The sequence below is a fragment of the Plectropomus leopardus genome, chromosome 12 (genome assembly GCF_008729295.1).
Source record: "Plectropomus leopardus isolate mb chromosome 12, YSFRI_Pleo_2.0, whole genome shotgun sequence".
Taxonomy (NCBI): Eukaryota; Metazoa; Chordata; class Actinopteri; order Perciformes; family Serranidae; genus Plectropomus; species Plectropomus leopardus.
The window spans coordinates 19020511-19043661 of NC_056474.1; the positions used below are offsets into that span (position 1 = coordinate 19020511).

The following is a 23151-nucleotide window of genomic DNA, read 5'->3' on the forward strand; positions in this document are numbered from 1 at the left end:
ATACGTAACTAACACCAGCTATATCTGAGACAAGGACACATACCCAGACCATGTGGTGAACAGTGTAGACGTCGCTGTCTCCCATGTAGACTCTGATAGCTCGTAACGCAAAGCCAAACCTCTTCCCAGAGCTGTGGATGACCACAGGAGGCCTGAGGCAGCTGATGCTAACAGAGAGGTCCCTGCTGGGGGATGAGTCTCTGGATGAGGGGTTGGACGATAGGGACAAGGACGATTTGGGGCTCGTAGGAGGACCTGCTGAATCATCTGGAGAAGAAGACCGTTTGAAAGGTTATCAGATGACTGTCTATGGATAGTGTGTTTAATATGTTCTTACATTCTGCTGATAAAACTACTTCTTCCGAACTACCATAATAATAATAATAATAATGCAAACAATGGAGGTTAATAAATAACTTAAATGGGAAAACACCATTACAAGTCAGGTGACACTGTTCTCATTTTGTCCACAGTGTTAGTATTTCTGTTGTATGTGTATTTAGTGAGAAGTTACACAGCATCAGGCTGTAGAGGGCACTGTAAACACACAAATAGTCTCAGCTAATGCAAACAGATTACAGTTAAAGACTTGTTAAAAAAAACATGATTATAGCTGGAATTTGAGTAAGCAACTGATCTATACCAGCTTCAATGGCATCTATGATAAACCTTAAAGATAGTAACATTTTATAGACATTATCATCCTGTATACCTGGGGTGATGATGAGGGACAGGCCAGAGACAGACGCAGATTTAGGGACCTTTCCAGGTGAGGATCTGGGTTTTTCCGGAGTCTCCAGCTGGTGAGCGATGCGCCGTGACGCACCCCTTCGGAAGGATGGCCTGGTGCCAGTGCTGTTGCTCCGGAGCCGAATGCGCCGTAGGTTGGAAACCATCCCGTCTAGAATCAGGAGGCACAGTGTGTCAGTGTTTCTTAATAGATAATAACAGTGACTGGAGTACAGTGATGTGCGTTTGTCAGTCTTACCTTCTTCATCGGCAGCGATGGCGAAGCGAGGCATGATGTCGAGGCTCTGGGTGCTGTTCATCACCAGCGGGCTGGCACTGCGCTCTGACTGGGAGGAGCTGGATGAAGCACGAGGACGCAGACTGCAAGGAAAACATTAAAACCTGATATAAGAATCTCTGTCAGAATTTGTCCCATAAACAAAGAAGGACTATGAGTAAGCAACAGTGTTTTCCATATGTAAACAGCCACTGTTATGACACCATTTATGTCTCATTCTCCCTTTTCTTACTTATGGGAATAGTAGAAATGTAAGCTTCCTTGGTTCTAACGTATTGTCAGTTTTAATAAAGTGTGCATATGTCAGAATGTCATACAAGAGAGTTGCTGACAAGCTGAAGTACACAAAGGTAAATAGGTTATATACATGTGGGTGTGAGGTTGAATATAGACGCATATATGTAGATAGATATGTTATACCTGTATTTAGAAAGGGTACACATGGATAATGTTTACATGCAAAAATGTTTTGCCCTTATTCCAAAAAAAGACACAATATTCCTACTAAGCGGTTTACATGGCTAATGAAAATAAAAATTCCAATAATATTCTTGTTTGCATGCAGCTGTGCATACCCTGATAAACATGTCCTCACATGTCGCTTATTGTTACAAAATATAGAAAAGTTGAAAAGCTGGAGCCACTTGTGCCTTTGTTTTTCTTGGCGTCAGAAAGTGGCTTTTCTCGTGGGTATATCTACGTCAGAGTTTTGCAAACGGCTGGCAAGTTGGTTTGTTTACAACCTATGCAACACACACAGCTGACTGTAAAGAGGCAAGACGCCATGTCTGAAAACGGCGGCAAAAACCCTGACTAACATAAAAAGAGTGTGTTGTATACATGTCTGAGAAATGCTCATAAAACCAGAACAATAATAATAATAGCATTTTACGATAATAATAATCGTAAAATGCTACTTTCGTAAAAAAGGGCCCGATTTGTAATATCCAAATAGTATATGCTGTTTACATGAGTGATATCAAATATCAGAATATTGTCAAATTTGGAATAATAGTGGAATATTAGTGTGCATGTAAACACAGTCACTGATATATACTCCTGAAAGTGAAGATGGAGGACTGAAAGTTTTCCTAAGGAGTGAGTTATGGCCAACAAGTACTGCAGCTTTTAAACACATATTTTCGTGCATATGCAAATATACAATGTATATAAGAAACTGGAAAAGGTTTTGGACACTTTATGATGTTGCCTTTTCAAATAAAAAGAAGAAAAATAAAGAAAACAGCAACCATGGATCAACATCCATGAATCCAGATTTGCCAAATTTGTTAAAATTTCATGTTTGTATGTGCAGGTAAAGGAGCTCTGGTATATGTCTTCACCACTAGGTATTTGGTTACATTCATTTTTAAGGAAAAACATTATCTTGTAGTTAAATGTATTAATTCTAAAATGTTGATCCTATTTGCTAAAACATTACAATCCTGTCAGTGGGGTCATATCAGTCTTTCTGTGTCAACAGTCAACTCTATCCAGGGTCAGAGGGGGACCTGGAGCTTTTCCCAGTATGCTCTGAATGGAAAGCAGGAAACCTGACACTTTCACATTCACGTCTCAGAGCAATGTGAAAGCCTCCACCTGAACTGCATTTCAGGTGGAGGAAGTCAGAGGATACTGACAAAACCCCAATCAACACAAAAACAAACTCCATATAGAAAGGATCAAACCTGACGGAAGGTTAGAAAGACTTTTAGTATTATTCAAAAAGGTCTATTTACAATATCTCCTAAAAGTGGCTAATTTTGAATATTGAGTGCTTCATATTTAATCAGAGATAATATTACACTTCAATCTCACACTTTTCATTATACTGAATGCTAACAAAGCGAGAACCCAGGCTGTCTGTAACTCTTTTCCTCTCATAATGAGGACATCACTCTCTCACATTTCATGCTCTCACCTCCCCCTGTGTCCATCTGCCCTCCTGTCCCCACCAGCCAAGTGTTTGTGTCCATCGCCAGGGGAGAGGACTCCCCTGCCATCCCATCGGTCCTCCTTCTCCTCACTGTGGCTGCGCTCCGATGATGAAAGGCTCTGGTTGGACGGTGTGGAGGTGGAGAGGTGCTCTGTGCTGCTGTACACCTGGAGTAGGAAAAAAGGAAACTCGTTACAGAGACGTTTGATTGATATATCTGAATAGCCCTTTTTTAGGAGAGTTCACACCAATGTTTTGTATTTTATATGGAGACATTAACGATGTCTCCATATATAATTTCTGAGACTGTCTTCAGGTGAAGACCAGTGAGCAGAGCAGTACCTTGCTGAAGCGGTGAGCCACAGAGGAGAACTGTCTGAGCTCTAGAGATGACTCATCATCATTGGTTTCATCATCATCATCTGAGTCCAGGTGACAGTAGCGCTCTGATCGGGCTGGAGGAAACAAAATGACTTACTTACACTGAAATTACCACCAGGCATGACTTTAAAATCAGGTGTCTGCACCTCAAAAGTTTTACCGTTCTCACCGCCTGTTTCATTTTTGCCCTGTATACTTCTGTGTTAATAACAAAGGTGTGCCTTTGTCTGTGTGTGTGTGCAGACAGATATGAACTGAAGCTAAATGAGTCCATACTTGAAAATGAATTGTGTCTGTGCATAAATCTGACTGGTCTGCCACATACTGTCAAAGTAGCTGGTGTCCTCCTCAGTCTCAAGTTGAGGTATAAATTCAGCTTTCTGTCTCAGGAGGCCATTCCAGTCCAGACCCAGGAAGAACATGTGTACCTTCACCTCTGTGGTTCCACCTGGGGAACAACAACAACAAAAATTAGTCAAACAGGTTTGGCTTTCATATCTACCCATCTTGGGCTTGGTTTATAGCAACTCATCAGCCTTAATGAGCAGTTTCTCCCTCGTTACTTTAATATCTCCCTGTTGTGGTGGGATCTTCTTAGAAATGAGAACATGGCCCTCCTTGGAGCTTTGACCTACTCAAGGCAAAAGTTTCTGGTGCCAGTCATCACAGACTTGTTTACCACGGATCTACCTAAATCCAGATGTGGCCTTATTAACCCTCATTATTACAGCTGCGATGTAAACATAAAAGTGTGAATCTGTTGGAAAATTTCTTTTAAATACAGCCACAAAAATGTCTCAAGCTGCCAATTAAGCACTGAGATTGAGTCTGTTATGTTGAAAGAGCAACTTTAAATATTTTCAAAACAAGTAAAGGTGACGAGAAAATGTGTTTGTGCTTTTTCTTGGCCAGCAGAAGATCACAGTGTGACACAGCAGGTTATAATCTAGACTAGTGATACTTAACTTACAGCTCAAAATGATGTCAGGTGGCCCACAGACCATGTCCTAATTCACAAGAAATATGAATCGAATCACGCAGGTAATTCTGTTTTTGTTCTTTCAATGTAAATAAAGGCATGTTAGATTTAAGACTTTTTAAGACTTTTAAATCCACATTTACATTTAAACCAGTTTTACAACAACCAAAAATGATTGCTTCGGGACAATTTGTCCCAAATATTCATGCAACACAAAACATGACTTTTTTGGTGACGCTCATGCATGGGGAATTTGGCAGTATTTATTTAATTAAAAAAAAGTAATAATAATAAAAATAAAAAAAAACATGTTACCCGTTGTTTTTTTATTTTACTTTATAACCTCAGGATAAAAAAATTAAAAAAATTCCATTTCCCATATCTGAGTATTTTTAGACTTTTAAAAGATTTATATAAGACATATGAAAACCAATTAAGGCCTCATTTTTAGATTATTGAATTTATGCCTTTTAAGATTTTTTAAGCATCCACAGGAACCCTAGACAGAGCAGCTGTGTGAATCAGGAAAGGGAGCAGACAGAGAAAGGTGAATGAGGGGAGGCGAGCCCCGAGCCGACGCTGCGAGCAACACGTCCCCCGAGCTGCCGTCGTCCTACATCGTCCAGAGCAGAAATGGCTACCAGCCAGGTGAATGATATGCAGCAAAGGAACACAGGTCGGACTTGAACTTGGGTTGCTGCCTAGGAATTGGCCTATATGGGGGTGCAAATTCCAACTGGTAAACCAGAGGCCACCCCCATTTAATAATTATGAATGTGTGTTACATAACTGGCCCCTAGTGTGGCCCTTCAGCAAAGCAAGTTATATGTGTTTCTGCTGTAGAGGGCCCTGTCCACCTGTTCATTGTCACACTGCCACCAACCTGTTCCTAGACGCTCAAGAGGGCTCTGTCTCAACAGTCTGGTAATAAGGTCCTGGGCATCAGCTGGCAGAGCATCCTCCCCGTCTGGCCAGATGATGTCATCTGGACAAAGAAACACATACCAGTGATGCAGTGAAGGCATTTAATTGCACAGAAACATTGCATAAAGTTGAGGTGGCGGCCAATAACACAAGACTAAATGAACAAAATGTTCAACCTGTATTATGGAAGTGTAGCAAAGAAGTGATGAGTCAGAATATTAAAGCTCTTACCATTGACCACCTGACCAAAGAGCTGTTCTGGTGTGTCTCCGAAGAAAGGCACACAGCCCACTAAGAACTCATAAAGGATGATGCCCATAGCCCACCAGTCAACTGGCTTCCCATAGCCCTGCCTCAGGATCACCTCCGGAGCAATGTACTCTGGAGTACCACACACCTGCAAGGAGGAGGACTGATGTCAGTTAAGATCATAAACACCACAGATGAGATGAAGAGGAGAGTTGGGAGGAAACAAACCTGTTTGTCGATGAACTCTCTGGTATCCTTTTCGATATGCCCCTCATACAAGTTGGTGGTCATGTTCATTAGACCAATCTTTGACAGCCCAAAGTCTGTCAGCTTAATGTGTCCCAAGGAGGTGATTAACAAACTACAAAAGAAGGAAACATTTCATGTTACATCAAACGCTAGCCCCAAAACACACATCTCAGACTCAGTGAAAAATATCAAAGGCTGATCGGTTCAGAAAATTCTCTTCCAACTTCAAAAAGATTGCCAGGCTTTTAAAGACGATGGCAAGTCTAAAAAAATGACGAAAGCTTGGAAGTAATTAGGTGCTGCCTCAAAGCAGAGATAGGAAAATGTAAAATGAGGACTCACTTGTCAGGTTTGAGGTCTCTGTGGACGATGCCGTAGTTGTGAAGGTATTCCAAAGCCAGAACAGTCTCTGCAAAATACATCCGAGCCATGTCCACAGGCAAAGGACCAATGTTCTTCAATAGGTTGGCACAATCCCCACCTTAAAGTATAAACACAGTCAGACGCTTTGTTTAGGCTTTGTGACTGTCTGTGACTCTTAAGCTTTACAGTGAGTGGGCATAAAAAGACGCTGAGGCTACAGTAAGTTACTTTAATAAAAGAAATTAAAAAAACAAACTTATACTATCTTATCCTGACAGTGGTACATGAGACCAATAAGCTGCGAAAAAATCCAGTTACTATGTCTCCCCCTAGTGGTCATAATGACATCTGCAAAAGTCCAGTGGCTGAATAAAAACAACCAATCAGAGCCTGGAGTCTCTAAAACAGTGTCAATAGAGTGACCCGGGAATGAGTCCTAAAATGCAGAAATGAGTAAGCATTTTAGCACCCTTGCTTCCACCATCAGAAAGTCAATGGGTTTTGGTTAGAATTCTAAAATAAGGTCTGCAGTTAACACAAGCTGAAGAGACCTTTACATTTTGCTCTACAACCAAAAATACATCATAAAATACCTTACTGGTGAACTTTGAAGCTTTTATGTCTTCTAATGAAGGCAGTTGCTAACAAGCAGCTAAATGAGACTACAGAAAGATATCACACCAAACACAGCTTTACCTTGTTATTGTAGCAACGTTAAGTCATGCTTAGTTGGTTTTAAGCCTCACATTAGCTTTTTACTTCTGGCAATTGTATTTAGGCTTCAAAAAGATTATCTCACTGAACAAAACATGTAAGTATTATAAACATTTGTTCATTAAAGAAATGATTTAATGATCCAAATTCCAGTGGAAAAATCCCACAGGCTTTTTGATGAGGGAATCAGGGCTACATTAACAATTTCATCGGCCTATAGAAAAACATCAAACCTGGGGCATTCACTGCTTGTGCACACACTGCACAGTCCTCCTCCCCCGTGCATGCTCTCTCTCGGTCAAGCTCAATACTTCCAGCCTGAGGAGTAGCTTTGAAAATGCAGCGGCTGAGATACAACCACCAGCAATTAAAATACGTCCCTTCTCTCATTTGCCAACAACAGTGCATATGGTAAAGACAAGTGAACAGAAGAAGACCAACGATGAAAAGCAAGCTAAAAAGAAAGAGTTAAGAGCCAAGCCCGAGCCGGCATCAGTTTTGAATCCTATCATGTCCCGTAGCTCTCTCAACCTCACTGACGCTGCTTTTATGTTTATTCTCGTATTATCTCTGGCTCAGTTTAACTCTTTTATTTTAGCTTGCTTTTGAGCTTTGTTTGTCTTTTGTTTATTTGTCTTTGTTGTGTAAGTTGTTGTTGGCAGCACAGCATGTGCACAAGCATCGACTGACTGCATTAGAGAGTCCTGCTGGCTACGACCGGCTGTTTGTTTGGTTTGTTGTTTTTTTTTTACAGATTAGCTGTCGTACAGCATATACAACAAAAATATGTTTTTTGTAAAACTTGCCTACTGTAGCTCTAAAGAATATTATATCAGGCTGCCATATTCCTGGCAAATAAATGGAAATATACATGGACAATTTAAACTTTACCTTCCACATACTCCATGACCATGCAGAGGTGCCTCCGTGTCTCAAAAGAGCAGAACATAGAAACCACAAATGGGTTTTCAGCGAAGGTGAGGATGTCTCGCTCCACAAACACCTGCTGGATTTGGTTCCTAAGCATCAGGTTCTGCCGGTTAATCTTCTTCATGGCAAAACGCTGGCGTGTCTCCTTGTGGCGCACCAGAAACACAGCCCTGTAAGGCAGAAAAAGGGAGGGAGGAGGGCAAACAAAAAGAGAAAGAAGGAACATTATAGGACATATAGGGATAGGAGAGGGACAGAGGAAGATATATTAAGTGATTTCACAGGGAAATCAACATCTACATCACTTGTGAACATCAGTTTACACTTGAAATCAAGTTGCATAGACAAATTCTAAGTGTGAACACAAAAATACTACATCAACACATCCTCATTTTAGTTTCTTTTCTCCTTTCATTGGGTTCTCTGCAGTGTGAACAAGTGACTGAGTCAGTCGGACACAAACAAAGAAGTGAGTTTTACTCACCCATAGGCGCCATTACTAATGAGCTTGATAGTCTCAAAGTCACTCTCCAGCGGTTTCCTGCGAGGAGGGGTGCAGGCTGCTCGGCTCTGAATCACACACAGCCAAAAAAGAGAAGGACAATAACAGGAACTGCTGCTTTACTTCAGAAAAGCACGAGTTCATGCACTTAAAGGCTTTATAGTGATAATGAGTCTGCCTGTATTAACAAGCACTCTAATTAACACTTTAACAGTATAAAGAGCAAGTATAAGAATTATAAACAAAACCACTTCGAACCAATAAACCCTCTTTATCAAACTAAAATACAAACATTTAAAGATTTGGTTGACTTCAAAAGGATTAAAGTTATGTACAGAGAAAAAAATAAATTATTAGTTAACAGTATCCTGAAGTTGTTTAAAATGAGACAAAGTCTGCGTGACTTTAGAGTAATATATGTGTATAATTCATGGAACAGCTGTGCTGTGGAAATTAAAAACTTCACTAACATTTAAAAAATACAAACAAATTAAAAAGAAAAATTATTGAATGGATATGATATGAATTGTCAGGGGATCTAACATGGTAAGACAGAGTTTATGTTATACAGGTTGTTTTTAATTGGTGGTGTTTTGTTTGTTTTATTCTGATTGTTCTGTTTTGAATGATTCATTTTCATTTGAATGATTTGACCGAGGTGTGTGTGGTAAACACCGTGGCAGAAAAAATGAAATGTTTTTGTTTCATATTACGTTTATTGATAAAATAGTTTTTAAAAAATGGGTAGGATCTGATAAGTATTCACTTCTTCCTATTCCATTTCTGACAGTAAATTCTAAATTATGTCAAGTAGTAAAAATGTGTGATGGATATTCTTGCTTGTTTTCAACTTTGCATTTTCAACTTTTAGTCATTTTTTTCACGTTTGAAATAAAGATATAATCTATTCAAGTCACTTCATATTTTTTCAGTACAACTGCCATTTATTGTCTTTCATATAACTTTATTGGACCACTGTTTGTTCTGTCAAACAGAGAGTCACATTACAGTTCATTACAGCCGTTTAATGTAAGCTTATACCTGTATGGGTGTTGCCTCTCCCGTGTCATCGGCCTCTCTGCTGGCTGCTCTGTGACTCGGACTTGTCTGCTCCAGATGGACCATCTCTGTAACACACAGATCAAACTCCATTCAGCTTAAATGAACACCAGTAAGACAATAAGTGCTCATTCAACTGTTTGCAATGATACAAACTGACTAATGATGTTTGACAAAATAACGCTGCCACTTTACTTACAGTGTATTTGTAATGATTTTTTCAATGAGTGTATAATGTCTTAGTTCAGTTGATTCAACTGATTAAAGATTTCCAATTAAATGAATTATGCTTTTTGCTTAAAGCAGTTCTGACATGCAGCTCTATAGAGGGAGTATTTTTAAGGCTCTCATCAAACAAACCAAAAACACAACCTGTTTAACAGGGTGTAAACTAAATGAGGGGAAATCAGTGTCATTTGGGCAACAGGGTATACAAGAGGAGCAGATTCAATAACAACAGAAAAACACGTAAAGTTACAGCGCAAATAGTAGTAAGTTGAGCAAAGTGTCATGACTCATTTCAGGATGCGCCTTGTTTTCAATCAAAAGAAGCACATAAAATATCAAGCATTTTGCACCAAAAAAAAGAGCAGGCGTAAAGATGGTAGCAGGAATAGTGCCTTTACCATAACCATTTCGCAGTGTAATTTAATTTTTACAAGTTCTCATACAAACAGAACAGATTTTTTGAAAATCATATATATATTTCATTTTAATAAAATAGTGAACAAACATTTGACTCAGTAAAATAAATATAATAATACTTGAATTAAGTAAATATTACAACACATCAGGGGAGATAATGCTCCTATAACTGCAGCACTAATAATGTCCATGTCATGCACATCCAAGCCAAATATGCTAAATAATTCATCAAAAACAAAAGTAATCTAAAAAGCCTTAATAGACAAAAGTAGGTCAAACTAAAATAGAAACGAAACAAATAAATCAACTCCTCACCTTCCAAGGGATCCCTGGTGAGGCCAAGCTGGCTGATGATGTATCTGGGAATATCAGTCTTGATGCCCTGGCCCACCTTGGCTTGACCCTCTGCAGCCTCCAAACGTTGATAAAACTCCTCTGGATCGAACTCCTGTAGAAAAGACAGGAAAGACATATTGTGGTTTTATTGCATTTAAAACATCTTTCATTTTGCCTTGGCTTTTGTGGAGCAAAAAAAAAAACAACAACACAGTGTTGCACAGGAAATACATAGTCAAGAAAACGGGAAACGCAACTCAATTGTGATGACAGAGTTGGTGAGAAAGAAAGTGAATCCAGCTTGTTTCTTTTTAGGACTTGTGAAGTTGAATAATCAAATACACACCCACGGTCAATATTAAAGGAACACTTGACCTAAAAAAACTGTCATTAGTATATCAGTGAATCACCCATGTTACACTGAATCTGTGACAAAACTTTGCATTTTTCTCATGCCTCCACAGTGAATGGAAAAATCCACAAAAGGAGACAACTGTTGCCTACGCTCTCAACTTGTATAAGGAAGTATATGTAGGGAAAAATAGTAAGGTTTTAGTGGAAATGTATGTGTGTGTTAAGAGCTGATCAGGCAACTAGATAAACAAGACTTGGATTATACTGCATGAGTTGTGTGACAGTTTGTGAACAGATGTTTTTGATATAGTTTAAATTTAGCTGACCTTGCTTTAATTCATCAGGATTTTTTTTTCACGTTTGGGATTGTTCATTTGCCATGGAGGCTTATGAGAAAAACAAGGTTCAAAACAAATTCAGGATAACAGGCTGAGTAACTAATGTATACTTTCTTTTTGCCTATTCCAACATGCAACTGTGTTATTGTTACTGCTAAAACTATCATTATTACACCATATAATCACTGCATGTGAGTCACCGGTGACATCCGCATTTGAAAGGACAGCTATGTTCAAGGCTCTAAACTGGCAACCATTATGCTGATATTATGTCTCTCATGTCACCTATAATCCCTCCTGCGTCTGCCAGTGAGTCTTACCAGACACTCCAGGAGCCTTGCAGGCCTGGAGATGATGATGAGAATCTTCTTGACCAGCTTAGTGATGACGGTCACCTCCTCGCTCTCTGAACGCTCGTATGCCTGAACGGGAAAGGACAAAGGATGATGGATTATTATTGTGACTTAATCCAATTGCCGCAAGACAGAAGGCACATAGAGAGGCTGTCTGCACTTTGGCTCATATTATTTTTAGCATCCATTTCATCTTCTTACGTTATCTGTTGGTTAATTAATAGATCAGGGCTGGTATTTCAACATCTTGCATCAATACTTGTTACTGTCTGATGCTTTGCAAGATAAATAAATAACAAAAAAAAAACCTTCTGAGTGTACTTTTATTAACACTCATTGTCTCCATATCTTAGTCTAACATTGCCATGCCTTTGTCAAAGAGCAGGTTCAGTCAGTGTTTCAGTGTTGGTTAGAGTGATGTCAGTCAGAGTTCAGGTTGGGCAGCTGATAATTTATATCAGGCTCTGTGTTTAACCCTGTCAAACCTATTACAAATTTTGTTTTTAGAGTTGTAGTAAAGACAAACAGCGCCAAACAGCAATTATAAATCCAGAGAAGAACAAGCGAGCACAGGGACACATTCAAACATTTTAACATGTGACTGCAGGGACCATTTGCCTAAAATAAACTCCCTCTGAGCTGGAAAATCATTTTATTGGCAAGACTGGAGAATAATTACAGAAATGTGGCTTTGGTGGAAATTATAGACAAATTGAAATCCCTGTTGTGCTGTAGATACAGCTATTAAGAGACCGAATGAACACAAGAAAGCATCGACTGTATCAACTGGCTGAAAATGAACTTTTAATCTATCCAGGCTTTTGATTAATACGTCATTCAAGTCTGCAGCAGAGGCTGTTATCTGTATTGAAGAAGGCAGCATGTACTGCAGCAAAATTGTTGCTTGAAAGGTTATGTAATAAATAATTATATAATCAAACAGTTGACCGCTGCACAGATCTAAGTAATGATATAAAATGACAACACAGTTACACAACAATGAACTGGAAACGGTACTGAATGAGAACCAATCACACAGGCAATTTCAAATAAATGATTCCCAGTAAAGCTCCAGTATAGCATGCAATGTCCCAGAGGGCAATCTGAGCTTCCACCAATCAGAAATCCCCTGATGATGTCTTAGAATAAACAAAACGCCAGCTAAACAGTTGCATGGCTACATACTTTTCGAAAACAAAATTGTGTGCATGTTGTCCAAGAATCAGATGTAAAAGACAAAAACATCTTTATAAGATAAGAAACAATCACCTCATGCAGCAGCTTCTCCAGTTTCTCCTGCAGCTCCACGAAGTACCTGGAGGTGACCAGGCCTTTCTGGGACTTGTCCAGACAGTCTCTGACGAGCTCCACCAGCTGGTGCTGAATGAATCCCAGCACACCGTCAGCCAGGGGCAGAGCAGTGCCTGGGGAGCACTCTGCAATGATGTCGAGCAGCCGACCCTCCATCTGGGCTGTCGCCTGGGAAACGAGCAAGATGGAAGACTTCATTTTAAAATGGCGACAGCAGTATTGTATCAATAGTTTCTTTAAACTGTGTGCCCACAGGTGAGCAAGTGAAGATTTCGACTTTGTGTTAAAATCTCCTGTCCTGGTTTCCATGTGTAAACAAGCTTGTGCACAAGTTGGTAGATCGTTTGTTCTCATGAAGATGCACCAGCAAACTGAAGATGTTTAGAAAATACATGTCACAGAGAGAACACAAGGAAGAAAGGCAATGACTTTACCTTGGGAAAGCGTTCTTTGTAGACATGATTCATCATGACAATTTCATTGTCAAATGTTCCACAGGTCCGTCCAGGGCTGGATTAGAACCAGGTAAAAGAAAATAACAGGAAATTGGGTAAGAATTACAACCAAACAATCAACATTATATCATATGTTTGCATAGATGAAGTTAAAGATACACTTTGCAGCATTTTCCTAAAAAACTATATATAGTGCTGTGTGTTTTTCTGCAGAGACTCTATCCACTGTCCATGTTGTCATATTGTCCGTGTCCGTGTTACAGCAGCGCTGTAATTAAAATAGTACTGAGAGGACTAACGTGGGGGAACCTAAGGGTGGGCACTATGTGTCCGCAATGAGGCCATTTCAATATCGGCGGTAACTACTGTATGAGTGCAGTGCAGAATGGCGGCAATCAGCGACCCATCAGGGCACATTCACAAGGACTTTGTGCACTAACATGCATGCAAGGCCGGGCCATCGACCATATCGAAGATCAGAGAAACTTGGATTAAAACACACATACAGGGAGCGTGACTTCATTCTCTGCTCAGGAAACAATTACTCCACTGTATGTTTACATAACAAATTTTTTGTTTTCTGCCACATTGATGTTATAAATGTTGCAAACTGCTCCTTTAAAATACAAAACACTACTATACTGAAGCTATAAAACAATGCAAATCTTAAAAATGGTTTTATTAAAGCCAAAGAAAGATCTATGAATTTGAAACTGGAAATGTTTGACAGTGTTTATTGCCCTGCCAGGTCATAAACACAGCATGCATGAATATAACACTAATGTGATTCAGATCAGGTTCTCATCTGCAGTATCCATGACAACATCTGTTGTGCGCACAGGGCTTCGGTTACGAGAGGGCACCTTTAAAACTGTCCGTACACATTACAAATCAATGTACTGTCATCACAGATGTTAAAAATAATAACTCTGGGTGCCCCTATACGTCACATACTACAAATAACAATATCAGCATGTGACATACACTTTACTATTTCTGGGTGACTGCAACTGTTGCAGTTGCACAGCAGTGGTTTTATTTGAGGAGCAAAAGCAACAGTTAACCCCTTGGGAACTCTTTGATGGCAATAAGAAATGCTTTACATACCCTGTGGAGCTATTTTAGGGCAGCATAGACACTTGTCGGTCATCTATTTTCAGTCAATATGTGCAGTATTTTAGATGTCTTTTTAATAGCATTACAAAAGTCAAAACCCTGGTAGAGAACTGTAAAATCTCATGTTCCATCTGTAAACAGCTGATCAAAGGTCAAATTAAAAGACCACTGGACGGAAAATGCAGCTTTGCTGGATGTATAAGCATTCCCACACGTTTTCGTGGACAAAACCTGTAAACTTTTCCATGACTTTTTCAAGAACCGATAATAATTTCTTCTCAGCTAGCTGGTATACATAAAGAGAAAAAGGGAAAATAGAGAGAAAATGAAAAAAAAAAAGAATTTCATGCATTTTCCAGGCCTGGAAAATGAGATTGTGAAATTCCATGACATATATATATATGGTACAGGCAGGGACACGTCACAGAAAAAACAGCCACATCAAGATGTTGCCAACACCCTCCACAGCCCGTTATATAAGTCTCCAGCAACCTCAAAACTCCACACAAGAGCTATTTGGAGGGCTCGTTTAAGTGTTTAATGAGGACAGCCTTGCTAAGTGATGAGGAAATGCGATATTCTAATCCTGGGGATCACCAGTAACCAGCACACATAGCCACACCAGAGCCACATAAAATAATTATCACACCATATTCAAATCCTTTTTTAGCAAGTATTCCATTGCTTCCTCATACATTAAAAGAAAGTAAGGAGCATTAGGCCTTCTTGCATTGGTTTAAAATGAGAGGCAATTTTACCAAATGAGACACTGCTCGTTTACGTTTCTGTTTACAGCTCTGCACACTGTAGTAGCACACTGATGCTGACTGTAAGCTTTTCAGCAGCTGCAGTACTGCTAAATGTTTGTGTCTCAGAAAATGATTTTAAATCCATGTTTAGGTAAGCAGCTGTGTAATAGAGGAAAAATGTCCGGGAGGCAGGGTGTCTGTCACTACTACTCATTGTGTGTCTGAAGCTTCTGGAGGCGGTTGTCTTTATATGAGCTCCACAGCCAACATCTTCAATTAGTGCAGCAGAAAGTTTCCAGGCACAGCGAAGCAAAAGCAGCCTAGCATCATATTGCAGTTATAGTTAGACAGACTTCATGTCCAGGCCAAGGAACTGACAAGCAAATGTTAGCTAACAGGAAAATTCTCATGGCGGAGCAGAAACTTTGGCTCTATAATGAAGGGTACAAATGGCAGTCATGACTTCCTTTCTCCCCTTTCATTCACACTCACAGCACTCACAGGGTTCCTACAGCTTAAGGCAAGTTAAATAAACTTTTTAAGACGTTTTAAATATCACTTAGAATTAAATTAAAGACCAATTTTACAATAACCAGTAATGAAGCAAATAAATAAACAAAGGACCGACATCAATTACTCAGGATTAGGGACAATTTTGCCCAAATGTTCATTAAATATGTAGCGTTTTTTGGCGGGTTTTCTTGGCAATTTTGTGTTTTTCACTCTGCATGTGGGATTCCATTGCCTTGATTCCTGTCATGCCAAGTGAAAAACTTTTTGCACAAAACACAAAAAGTCGTATATGCACTGCCTTGTACATTTTAGCCATGCCACGAAAGCTTGGTTAAGTAGCCAATTTTTTTTTGAATTAGCACTTCCCCATGTCGACCAGAGTGTAGTGACAGTTTCCCAGCAGACAGTGAATCCTCTGCTTTGATCAGAAACAAAATGTGAGTGTTGTTGGTTCCACTATGCTGATCTGTGTGAATTTAATGCAAGAGGCATTTGACAAATTATATTAAAAAGTAGATGTTACCAATTATTTTGAGATTTTACAGTGCAGCATGAGGACAAAAACTATCACAACTCCTCCCAGAGAAGTGCAGTGTTTGTGTAGTCCGTACATCCATGCAGTATAGTTATTGCATGATTCAAACCTACCTGAGACTGCGTGAGCGGAGCCTGACAGGAGGCGAAGCGTGAGCTCCTTCTTCGTCCGCAACACTCTCCGTGCTCCGGAAATGCTTGAACAGGAAGTGGAGATCATCTTGTGTGGGCTGGAAGGGCAACTGGTGCAATAACTCCTGGGAAGACGAGGACTGGGGGATACAGACAAAAGAATAATGGAAAAGAGAGAAGTGGAAAGTGGGAAAGAACCGTGTACAGAGGTCAGTGTCCTGGAATATACTGGACATATCTAATGAAGACAATACCTGGCTGAATACTCAAACTTATTTCCCACTTTTGTCTTATTTAATTTGCACATTCATATCATGTCAGGTTGTGCTTCTGCTGCTTTGATGATATACCATCTTGTGTTAAAAGGCTTCCTCTAATAAGAGTCATTCCTCTCACTTCTCTCAGCTTTACTTATTATCCTGTTAATGCTAGGAGACTTAGAGGCTGTCATGCTCCACTATAGCTCTGAATTGGAGGTAACACTTATCCAGGACATGCTGAGAAAGACTGCACTAAAGTAAAACATCATAAATCTGTTAATTTTTTAGAAAATGATTTAGTGAGCTTTAGTGTTCTGCTCTCCAAAAGGAGGATTTTTCCTCCCGGCTGCAGCATGCCTTGAGGCATGCAGCAACGGCTGTTGTGTTGCCCATGCATGCATTAGATTTCTCTTTCCAAGACAAAATGTGTGACACGCAGCCTGGAATTTATGAGAGCTCGCATCTGGCTAGGATCTTGTGTTTCACTGGAGGAAGAGCAAGGGGAAGGAGGAAAGAGAAGAGCCTAACGGGGGAGTCAACGGGAAAGGAAAACAGGGACACAGTAAAGAAGCAAGGAAGTAACAAAAAATAAGAAGAGAGGGAGAAAGATACCCCGAGGAGGAAACTAGAGACGTGTCAGAACTGAGTGAGAGCAGCATAAAGACCTCACTGACAGCGAGCCTGAAAGGGGCTTTGTGTGGGGAGAGCTGACCTCACCGTCTCCAAGCCATGTGGTTGGCCATACAAAATTACAGCCGTGACAGAGGAGAGCGGGTATTGTTTTTACAGCCAACTGCCGTTCCAGTAATGACTTTCTATACAAAATCAACTTAGAAAGCATTAGCAAAGAGCTGATGGGTGTAGTCGGGCAGCACTTGGAGCTCCTTGCGTTTTGAACTTTTCCCGAGAGGAAAAGCCGAGCGAGGAAATGTGAAATGCCAGTACAGTCCCTACTCGTGTGTGATGTCATCCAGGAAAAAGAAGGCACGCATTTCAACAAGACTTGTGTTATTTTAGTGATAAGACTTATAATTTCCGTACTTTCCCGCGGTTAGAAGGGGTTACATGAAGTGTGGCTCAAATCATTTTGGTATGAGGTCATTTATTAAAGAGGATGTTCACATGGTAAAATAGTAACCATGCTTTGTTCCCACTGAAGTTAATAGTTAAATTCAAGCAGAGAAAACACACCACATGGAGCAACAATTTTCGTGTATTTCGATTGTGAATCTATTAAGTGATCCATCTATAAATCAGTCCAGGACAACTTTGGGAAAGGAATCTATTTCCTGTCCGCAGTGGAAAGTGCAATAAAAGGCTGATGATGCAGAGATGCATCATCGGTGGACGTATCCTGTTCTGACTGAGTCATTTAAGTATAAGACATCAGTTTCCGGTCAGCTGTTTTGTATGAATCAACTGGCTGCAGAGAGTAGAGTCGGACAGACTGTCAAAGAACAGTGTTGTGATGGTGTGAAGTTTCTCGCCCACCTCTGAGAATGTACTCAGTGTCCTTACTTGCATCGGTTAGTCAGATTATCTCTACTGTATGCTCTGCAGATGCCACATGGTCAGTGTGAAGTGCTACATGACCAGAAGTTGAATATAAAACTGTCACTTCCTGGTCATGAAAAGTTTGCAGTTTGTTTTTTTCAAGAATAGAGGCAGTGATCAGTCATTTCAAGACATTTCTAAAACCTCAGCTGCAGAATAATGTTGTCCTTTTTTATTATGCTCAGTCATTGTAAAACACTTTATTTTTTTGCCAAATTATGGTTAAAGCTGGGTACACCATTTTTTAGAAAGGGCAAAAAAAGGGCAGAATTTTGAAATACCCCGTCCTCCTCCTGTGTCTCCCATTTCACCAGACGAGCATGCGCATGCACCTCATACAGTAACCCAGTTCTTTTATTCCTGAGCTCTGTCTCTGTCTGTTTGTCAGACCACAAATGAGACAAGAATTAGCTAGCTTACGCACACTGTGGTCCTACGCCTCGCTTCCCACATCTGTGGACTGCCTTGCCAGGGGGGGGCAACATCCAGCCAACCATCAGGGACGGACCCTCAGTTGGCTGCTGTAGCATTTCAAATTCGGCAGTCGCAGCATGCTGGAGGCCAGCAGCAATGCCAAGTCTAAACTGTGTGACGGCAGCAACAACTGCCCTGTCCCCCGTCACTAGCTGAGATCATGATGCTGCAGCCTCGGGCCTGGAGTTTGTCTCCGAAGCTGCTGCACACTCTCTTCCCGCCAAGGTATTCTGTGATTACCCAGCGACTGAAGGCTCTAGCTAACATAAGCTACATAAACATGAGCCTGAATTAGCTGCAGAGATAAACCTTTAGCTCCAGTAATCAGAAGAAAACTTTCAGCAACATTTTCTCTCCATCTCTGAAATGGTTCGTTGATACTGGAACGTGTTTTGTTTCATTTATTGTCATAGTCTCTCTTTTCGAGAAATCGATCTTCCATTTGTGGGTTGCTTTGAGTTTAGGCAGCTGTTATCAGTGCTGGAGTAGCAACTTTCTCTGCAGGATTCTTTGCAATTTAATCAAGACATTTACCATTTCAAAGGACACGCATGCACATCTTCATTCGTAGCCAATAGGGACTATCTCTCTAAAATGACCTGTGATTGGCTGAAGTCCGCCATCACGGGCTGGATTTTCTAAAGCCTGAAAACAGAGCCCAGAGGAGGTGTAGAAGTCTAGTTTTCTCTCAGTCCACTTCAACTACAATTTGCTGTAAGGTTATTATGGGGTATTTGCCCAATGATGCCAAAATGAAACTGCCCACCTCAGCTTTAATTATGCCGCATCACATAAAACTTTTACATGACAAGCTGAATCTGCATCACTTTACTTAAGATATTAAACATACTTGCCACTTTCACAGCTCATCTAAAATATGGTCAAGGTACAGAGCCCTTTTTAGAAAATAACTCACTCTGTAAACTGGGGTCTATTGTAAATCAACAATAATTTATAGGTTGATTTATTTCCTACACTGTGTGTAAACTGATGGGGTTTTCAGTTCAGTTAGACAACACCATAAGCTTACAAGACACCATGGTCTCGTAAAGCGATAGATACAGTGAGTATAAGTAACACAGGGAGCTAAATGGTCCCATGGCAGCAATTTGGAAAGAGGTTAAATATCAGATGAGGGAAAGAGACACAGACCTCACTGCCACTGATGACTGCAGGGAAATAAAGACAGAGACACCGAGAGAAACACGAAAAGAAACTCAACTTACAGATACTGATGAACTGGGTGCATTAGTGCAGTATCCAGATGAGGGAACTGATGCCACAGACCACCTTCGCCCATCCGCTCTGCAGAAACAAACAGTAACAGACAGCTCAGTGCTGGCTCCCCATCACATATGAAACCTACACATCCTGTTGACTCACTCCAACCTTCAAAGAACCTGCAAATCTCATTTTATGCTTGTCTTTCCATGCAACCTTAAAGCGCTAAGATCTGATGCTTAAAATGGTGTCATAAAAAACCAACACCAGATTGTTGTTCTCTTACCTTTCAGTGCGGGCCAGTTGGCTATGCCGATGCAAAAAAAGAGGAAGACACAAATGAAGGAGAGAGAGAAGAGAGAAAGGCAGAGACACACAGTGAGAAAGAAAACAAACACTGTTTAATGATAGTGACACAGTAAGTCTGGCTGTCAGAGTCATAGCACTGTTTGTCTGTCACAGCTCGCAGCCAGTGGCAGTCTGCTGCTGCTGCTGCTGCTGCTGCTGCTGCTGCTGAACACCTGCCAAGCTGCCATCATACTGCAGCACTGAGACCCACAGACACTTGACTCGTGACTCATTATACACAGACACACATACGGCAACAAAATACACTCATAAACAGTGCCTACACATACGCCACCAAACACCCACAGAGACTGCTACTACACTTCAACTTGTACGTGTGAAACTTCCACGTGCAGCAGCGCCTCCATCTTTATTGCCCCCCTATTTTTCCACCCAGTGTGGCACTCTGAGGACACGGCCCAATTTCACTAACTGATTCAATCTGTGATGACAGGGATGGTCAAATGTTTTCTTGCACAAACCAGCTCTTGGGGATGTGCGGCTAAGTCAAGGATGACACAATGAAACTGGATGGTTCTGCTCTGAGTGTGATGGAGACACAATGATTAGTCAGTTGAAAAAGCCGGCGTTTTTTTTTTCCAGGGTTGCCAGGAGTGCTCTCTCTCTCCCTCTCTCCCTCTCTCTCTGTGGGAGTACGGTACATTTATACATTATTAAATGCATACTCTGCCAGCCTTCAAAATTTAGAGCCACTTCTAGTTGCCAGATATATTTCATAATCAAGAGCTTAAACCAAATCACACATCCTGTTGCATTAATTGTCCAAAAATATCAGTGTGCTATACACTGACAGTTATAGCAGTAACCTTATATACTGTGTAGCTGACTGTACTGGACTTTCTCCAGAGGTGTCAGTTTGACAGGATAATAAATAGAGCTGTGTATTGTTAAAAAATCTGATACCAGTATCGGGACCCTTTAAGTGTTACTGACACCAACATGGAGCTTCATTTGATACCTTTTTCTGCCACCAGACACTACAGGTGTGTAGAGTAGCCATACCTTTGAATGTTTTTATTGGCGTCTTTGCACTCTGAACTGCCAACTCTGTAAATAATGGTTTCTTAAATCTATGCCCATGCTACAGAGTGGGGGAAACTGTTTCTTGCAAAGAAAAAAAAAGAGGTGCAGAGCCCACAAGTCTTTTAGAAAATGGTCAAACAGAGGCTGCTTTGTAGCATCCCCAAATGAGGTCCTGAACATCATGTACAAAAAAAGAATGTACACATATGTATTGCTGTTGTTTTTTATTGGCGAGTACATCCGCAAGTGGTTCGATGTTTTGGGATGTGGTGCGTTGTGGAAAAGCATTTTCTGCCTTAGCTGTTGAATGGCTGTCTTCATCCTGTTGTGTAGTGGAAGGTTTGATGGGACATCCTGAACCTAACCTTGTCATCCTGACAGTGTAATATAGGCCTATATTTTTTACTACTGTATGAAAATTCTTCTCAGTTTAACTAAACACAGCACGCTCGACTCTATGGATTGTAGCTGCTGCTGTAGTTGACCAACCGCATATTGCACTAAGTTCTTGTGGTGAGTCACTGCCAGCAAATCCATATAAATAGTTGGTTTTTCTAGACCTGTGTACAAAAATGATTGAATGCAGGTATTACTGGACTGGAGATCTTTCAATGCTACTTGGTACTAAGTTATTTTGGTTGATAACTTAAAAAGTATTGAGAACCAGCACCCAGTCCAAATAATAAATAAAATAAAACAAAACTAATCCTCTTTCCTACCAGAAATACTTGTGCATACATATAGTCTATATTGTAGTAAAGGGAAAAGGATGTAGTTTTAACACTAAACTAAACTTAAAAGTTTGTGATGGTTTTTATAATACCTGGTTTGGGGAGGTGCTGCTGCCTCCTCAGCGCTTCTACTCCCACTGCACATTGCCCCCACAGCACAAGAAAATGTTCTTATCTGGTTTGTATCCAATATGTATTTTATCCACTATGTGTTATTAAACACCTTACTGCTGATGCTAGGGTTTTGTATTAAAGTCCTGCAAGGCTCAAGAGTATAGACGCTAAGATTAAAAACGAGGTTTGTTAGAATCAATACCTGGGGTGTAAAAGGAAAAGAACTATTGTGGTATTTTGTGAACGTTGGCAGTCCTCACACACCTCAAGGTTAAAAAAAGCGTCTGTAACAGTGAAGACGGAGCTGCAGCTAAACATTTATGCCTCATCCTTGAGCTGATTGCTTATCACTTTATTCCTTCATTTGCATTCATAAAAAAAGATTTATTCTTCATGTGAATGTCAACTATTGCATGTCTGGCTCTTCTGTGTTTACATGACAAAATAATTGCACTAACAGCAGGGCGACACAGCTCCTTTGAATTAACAAGTAAACCCAATAGAGCTCTCAAAAGTGCAGTCACAGCATCTGTCTCTACACTGGCAGCTTAAAAAGTCTCAATAAATTTAGATGAGTCATGCAGGCTCGTGCGAAGCAATTCTATCAGGAGGTTTCCCCTCTCCGTCCTCCAGCTCATGGTGCAATGTGCCATACTGCACTGCAACATTAAATGCTAATTCATAGGACATGACATTTAATAGGGTGCAAGAAGCAACACACATGTATACTTGTAATATATGCAACACTATTTCAATGCATCTTCTCAAGAATGAGCCTGGATATTGCTGTTTTGCCCCAAATCTCCTCCCGAGCAAGTCGAAAACACACTATTTTCCGCTTCTGAATAAGGATGCCAACTCCAGCTACTATTCCTCTTAATCCCAATGAGTCTATAAGCAATAGCAGGAAGCATGATGAAAGGGCAAGCTTTGCAACTTTTCCCCATAATCACAGAAGCCCTAAAGTGTGTGCACTGACTTGGTGCCTTAATTGGCTTGACAAATGCCAAGACCCACATCCAGCAAGTGGCCCTGGGGCCTTTCAGCCTGTTGGACTTGCTTTTCATTGCCTCATTTCCACCACAGGGGCAAAGGGGAACCAAGCCTGGAAATGTTCATTATTCACCCAACTCAGTTTCCTCCATAACCAAGTTTCTTAGGTTATTTTTAAACATGATTTTTTTGTATTCAGCTTAAAACAGGTGAAAATGAATGCTCTGGTCAGGATTTGCTTTTGGCTTGGTATGGCATTAAAG

At 40.5% G+C, this 23151-nt stretch overlaps 1 protein-coding gene across 3 annotated transcripts in view; it reads right to left on the bottom strand.

Moving 5' to 3' along the window:
- mast3a (microtubule associated serine/threonine kinase 3a) overlaps positions 1 to 23151 on the bottom strand; it is a 39093-nt gene that overhangs the window by 5592 nt on the left and 10350 nt on the right. For 2 of the 3 annotated variants that reach the window (XM_042497067.1, XM_042497066.1), the window contains 19 exons: positions 19945 to 19965; positions 19664 to 19742; positions 16132 to 16289; positions 13085 to 13160; positions 12609 to 12818; positions 11307 to 11408; positions 10274 to 10406; positions 9296 to 9381; positions 8237 to 8322; positions 7714 to 7922; positions 6088 to 6226; positions 5725 to 5857; positions 5479 to 5644; positions 5207 to 5308; positions 3670 to 3792; positions 3306 to 3418; positions 2949 to 3130; positions 713 to 1110; positions 44 to 267 (listed from right to left, as the gene is read on the bottom strand). In XM_042497067.1, coding sequence (XP_042353001.1) covers positions 44 to 267; positions 713 to 1110; positions 2949 to 3130; positions 3306 to 3418; positions 3670 to 3792; positions 5207 to 5308; positions 5479 to 5644; positions 5725 to 5857; positions 6088 to 6226; positions 7714 to 7922; positions 8237 to 8322; positions 9296 to 9381; positions 10274 to 10406; positions 11307 to 11408; positions 12609 to 12818; positions 13085 to 13160; positions 16132 to 16289; positions 19664 to 19742; positions 19945 to 19965 — 2740 coding nt within the window. The remainder of the gene's footprint in view (positions 1 to 43; positions 268 to 712; positions 1111 to 2948; positions 3131 to 3305; positions 3419 to 3669; positions 3793 to 5206; positions 5309 to 5478; positions 5645 to 5724; positions 5858 to 6087; positions 6227 to 7713; positions 7923 to 8236; positions 8323 to 9295; positions 9382 to 10273; positions 10407 to 11306; positions 11409 to 12608; positions 12819 to 13084; positions 13161 to 16131; positions 16290 to 19663; positions 19743 to 19944; positions 19966 to 23151) is intronic. The other variant, XM_042497068.1, reaches the window with a different exon arrangement.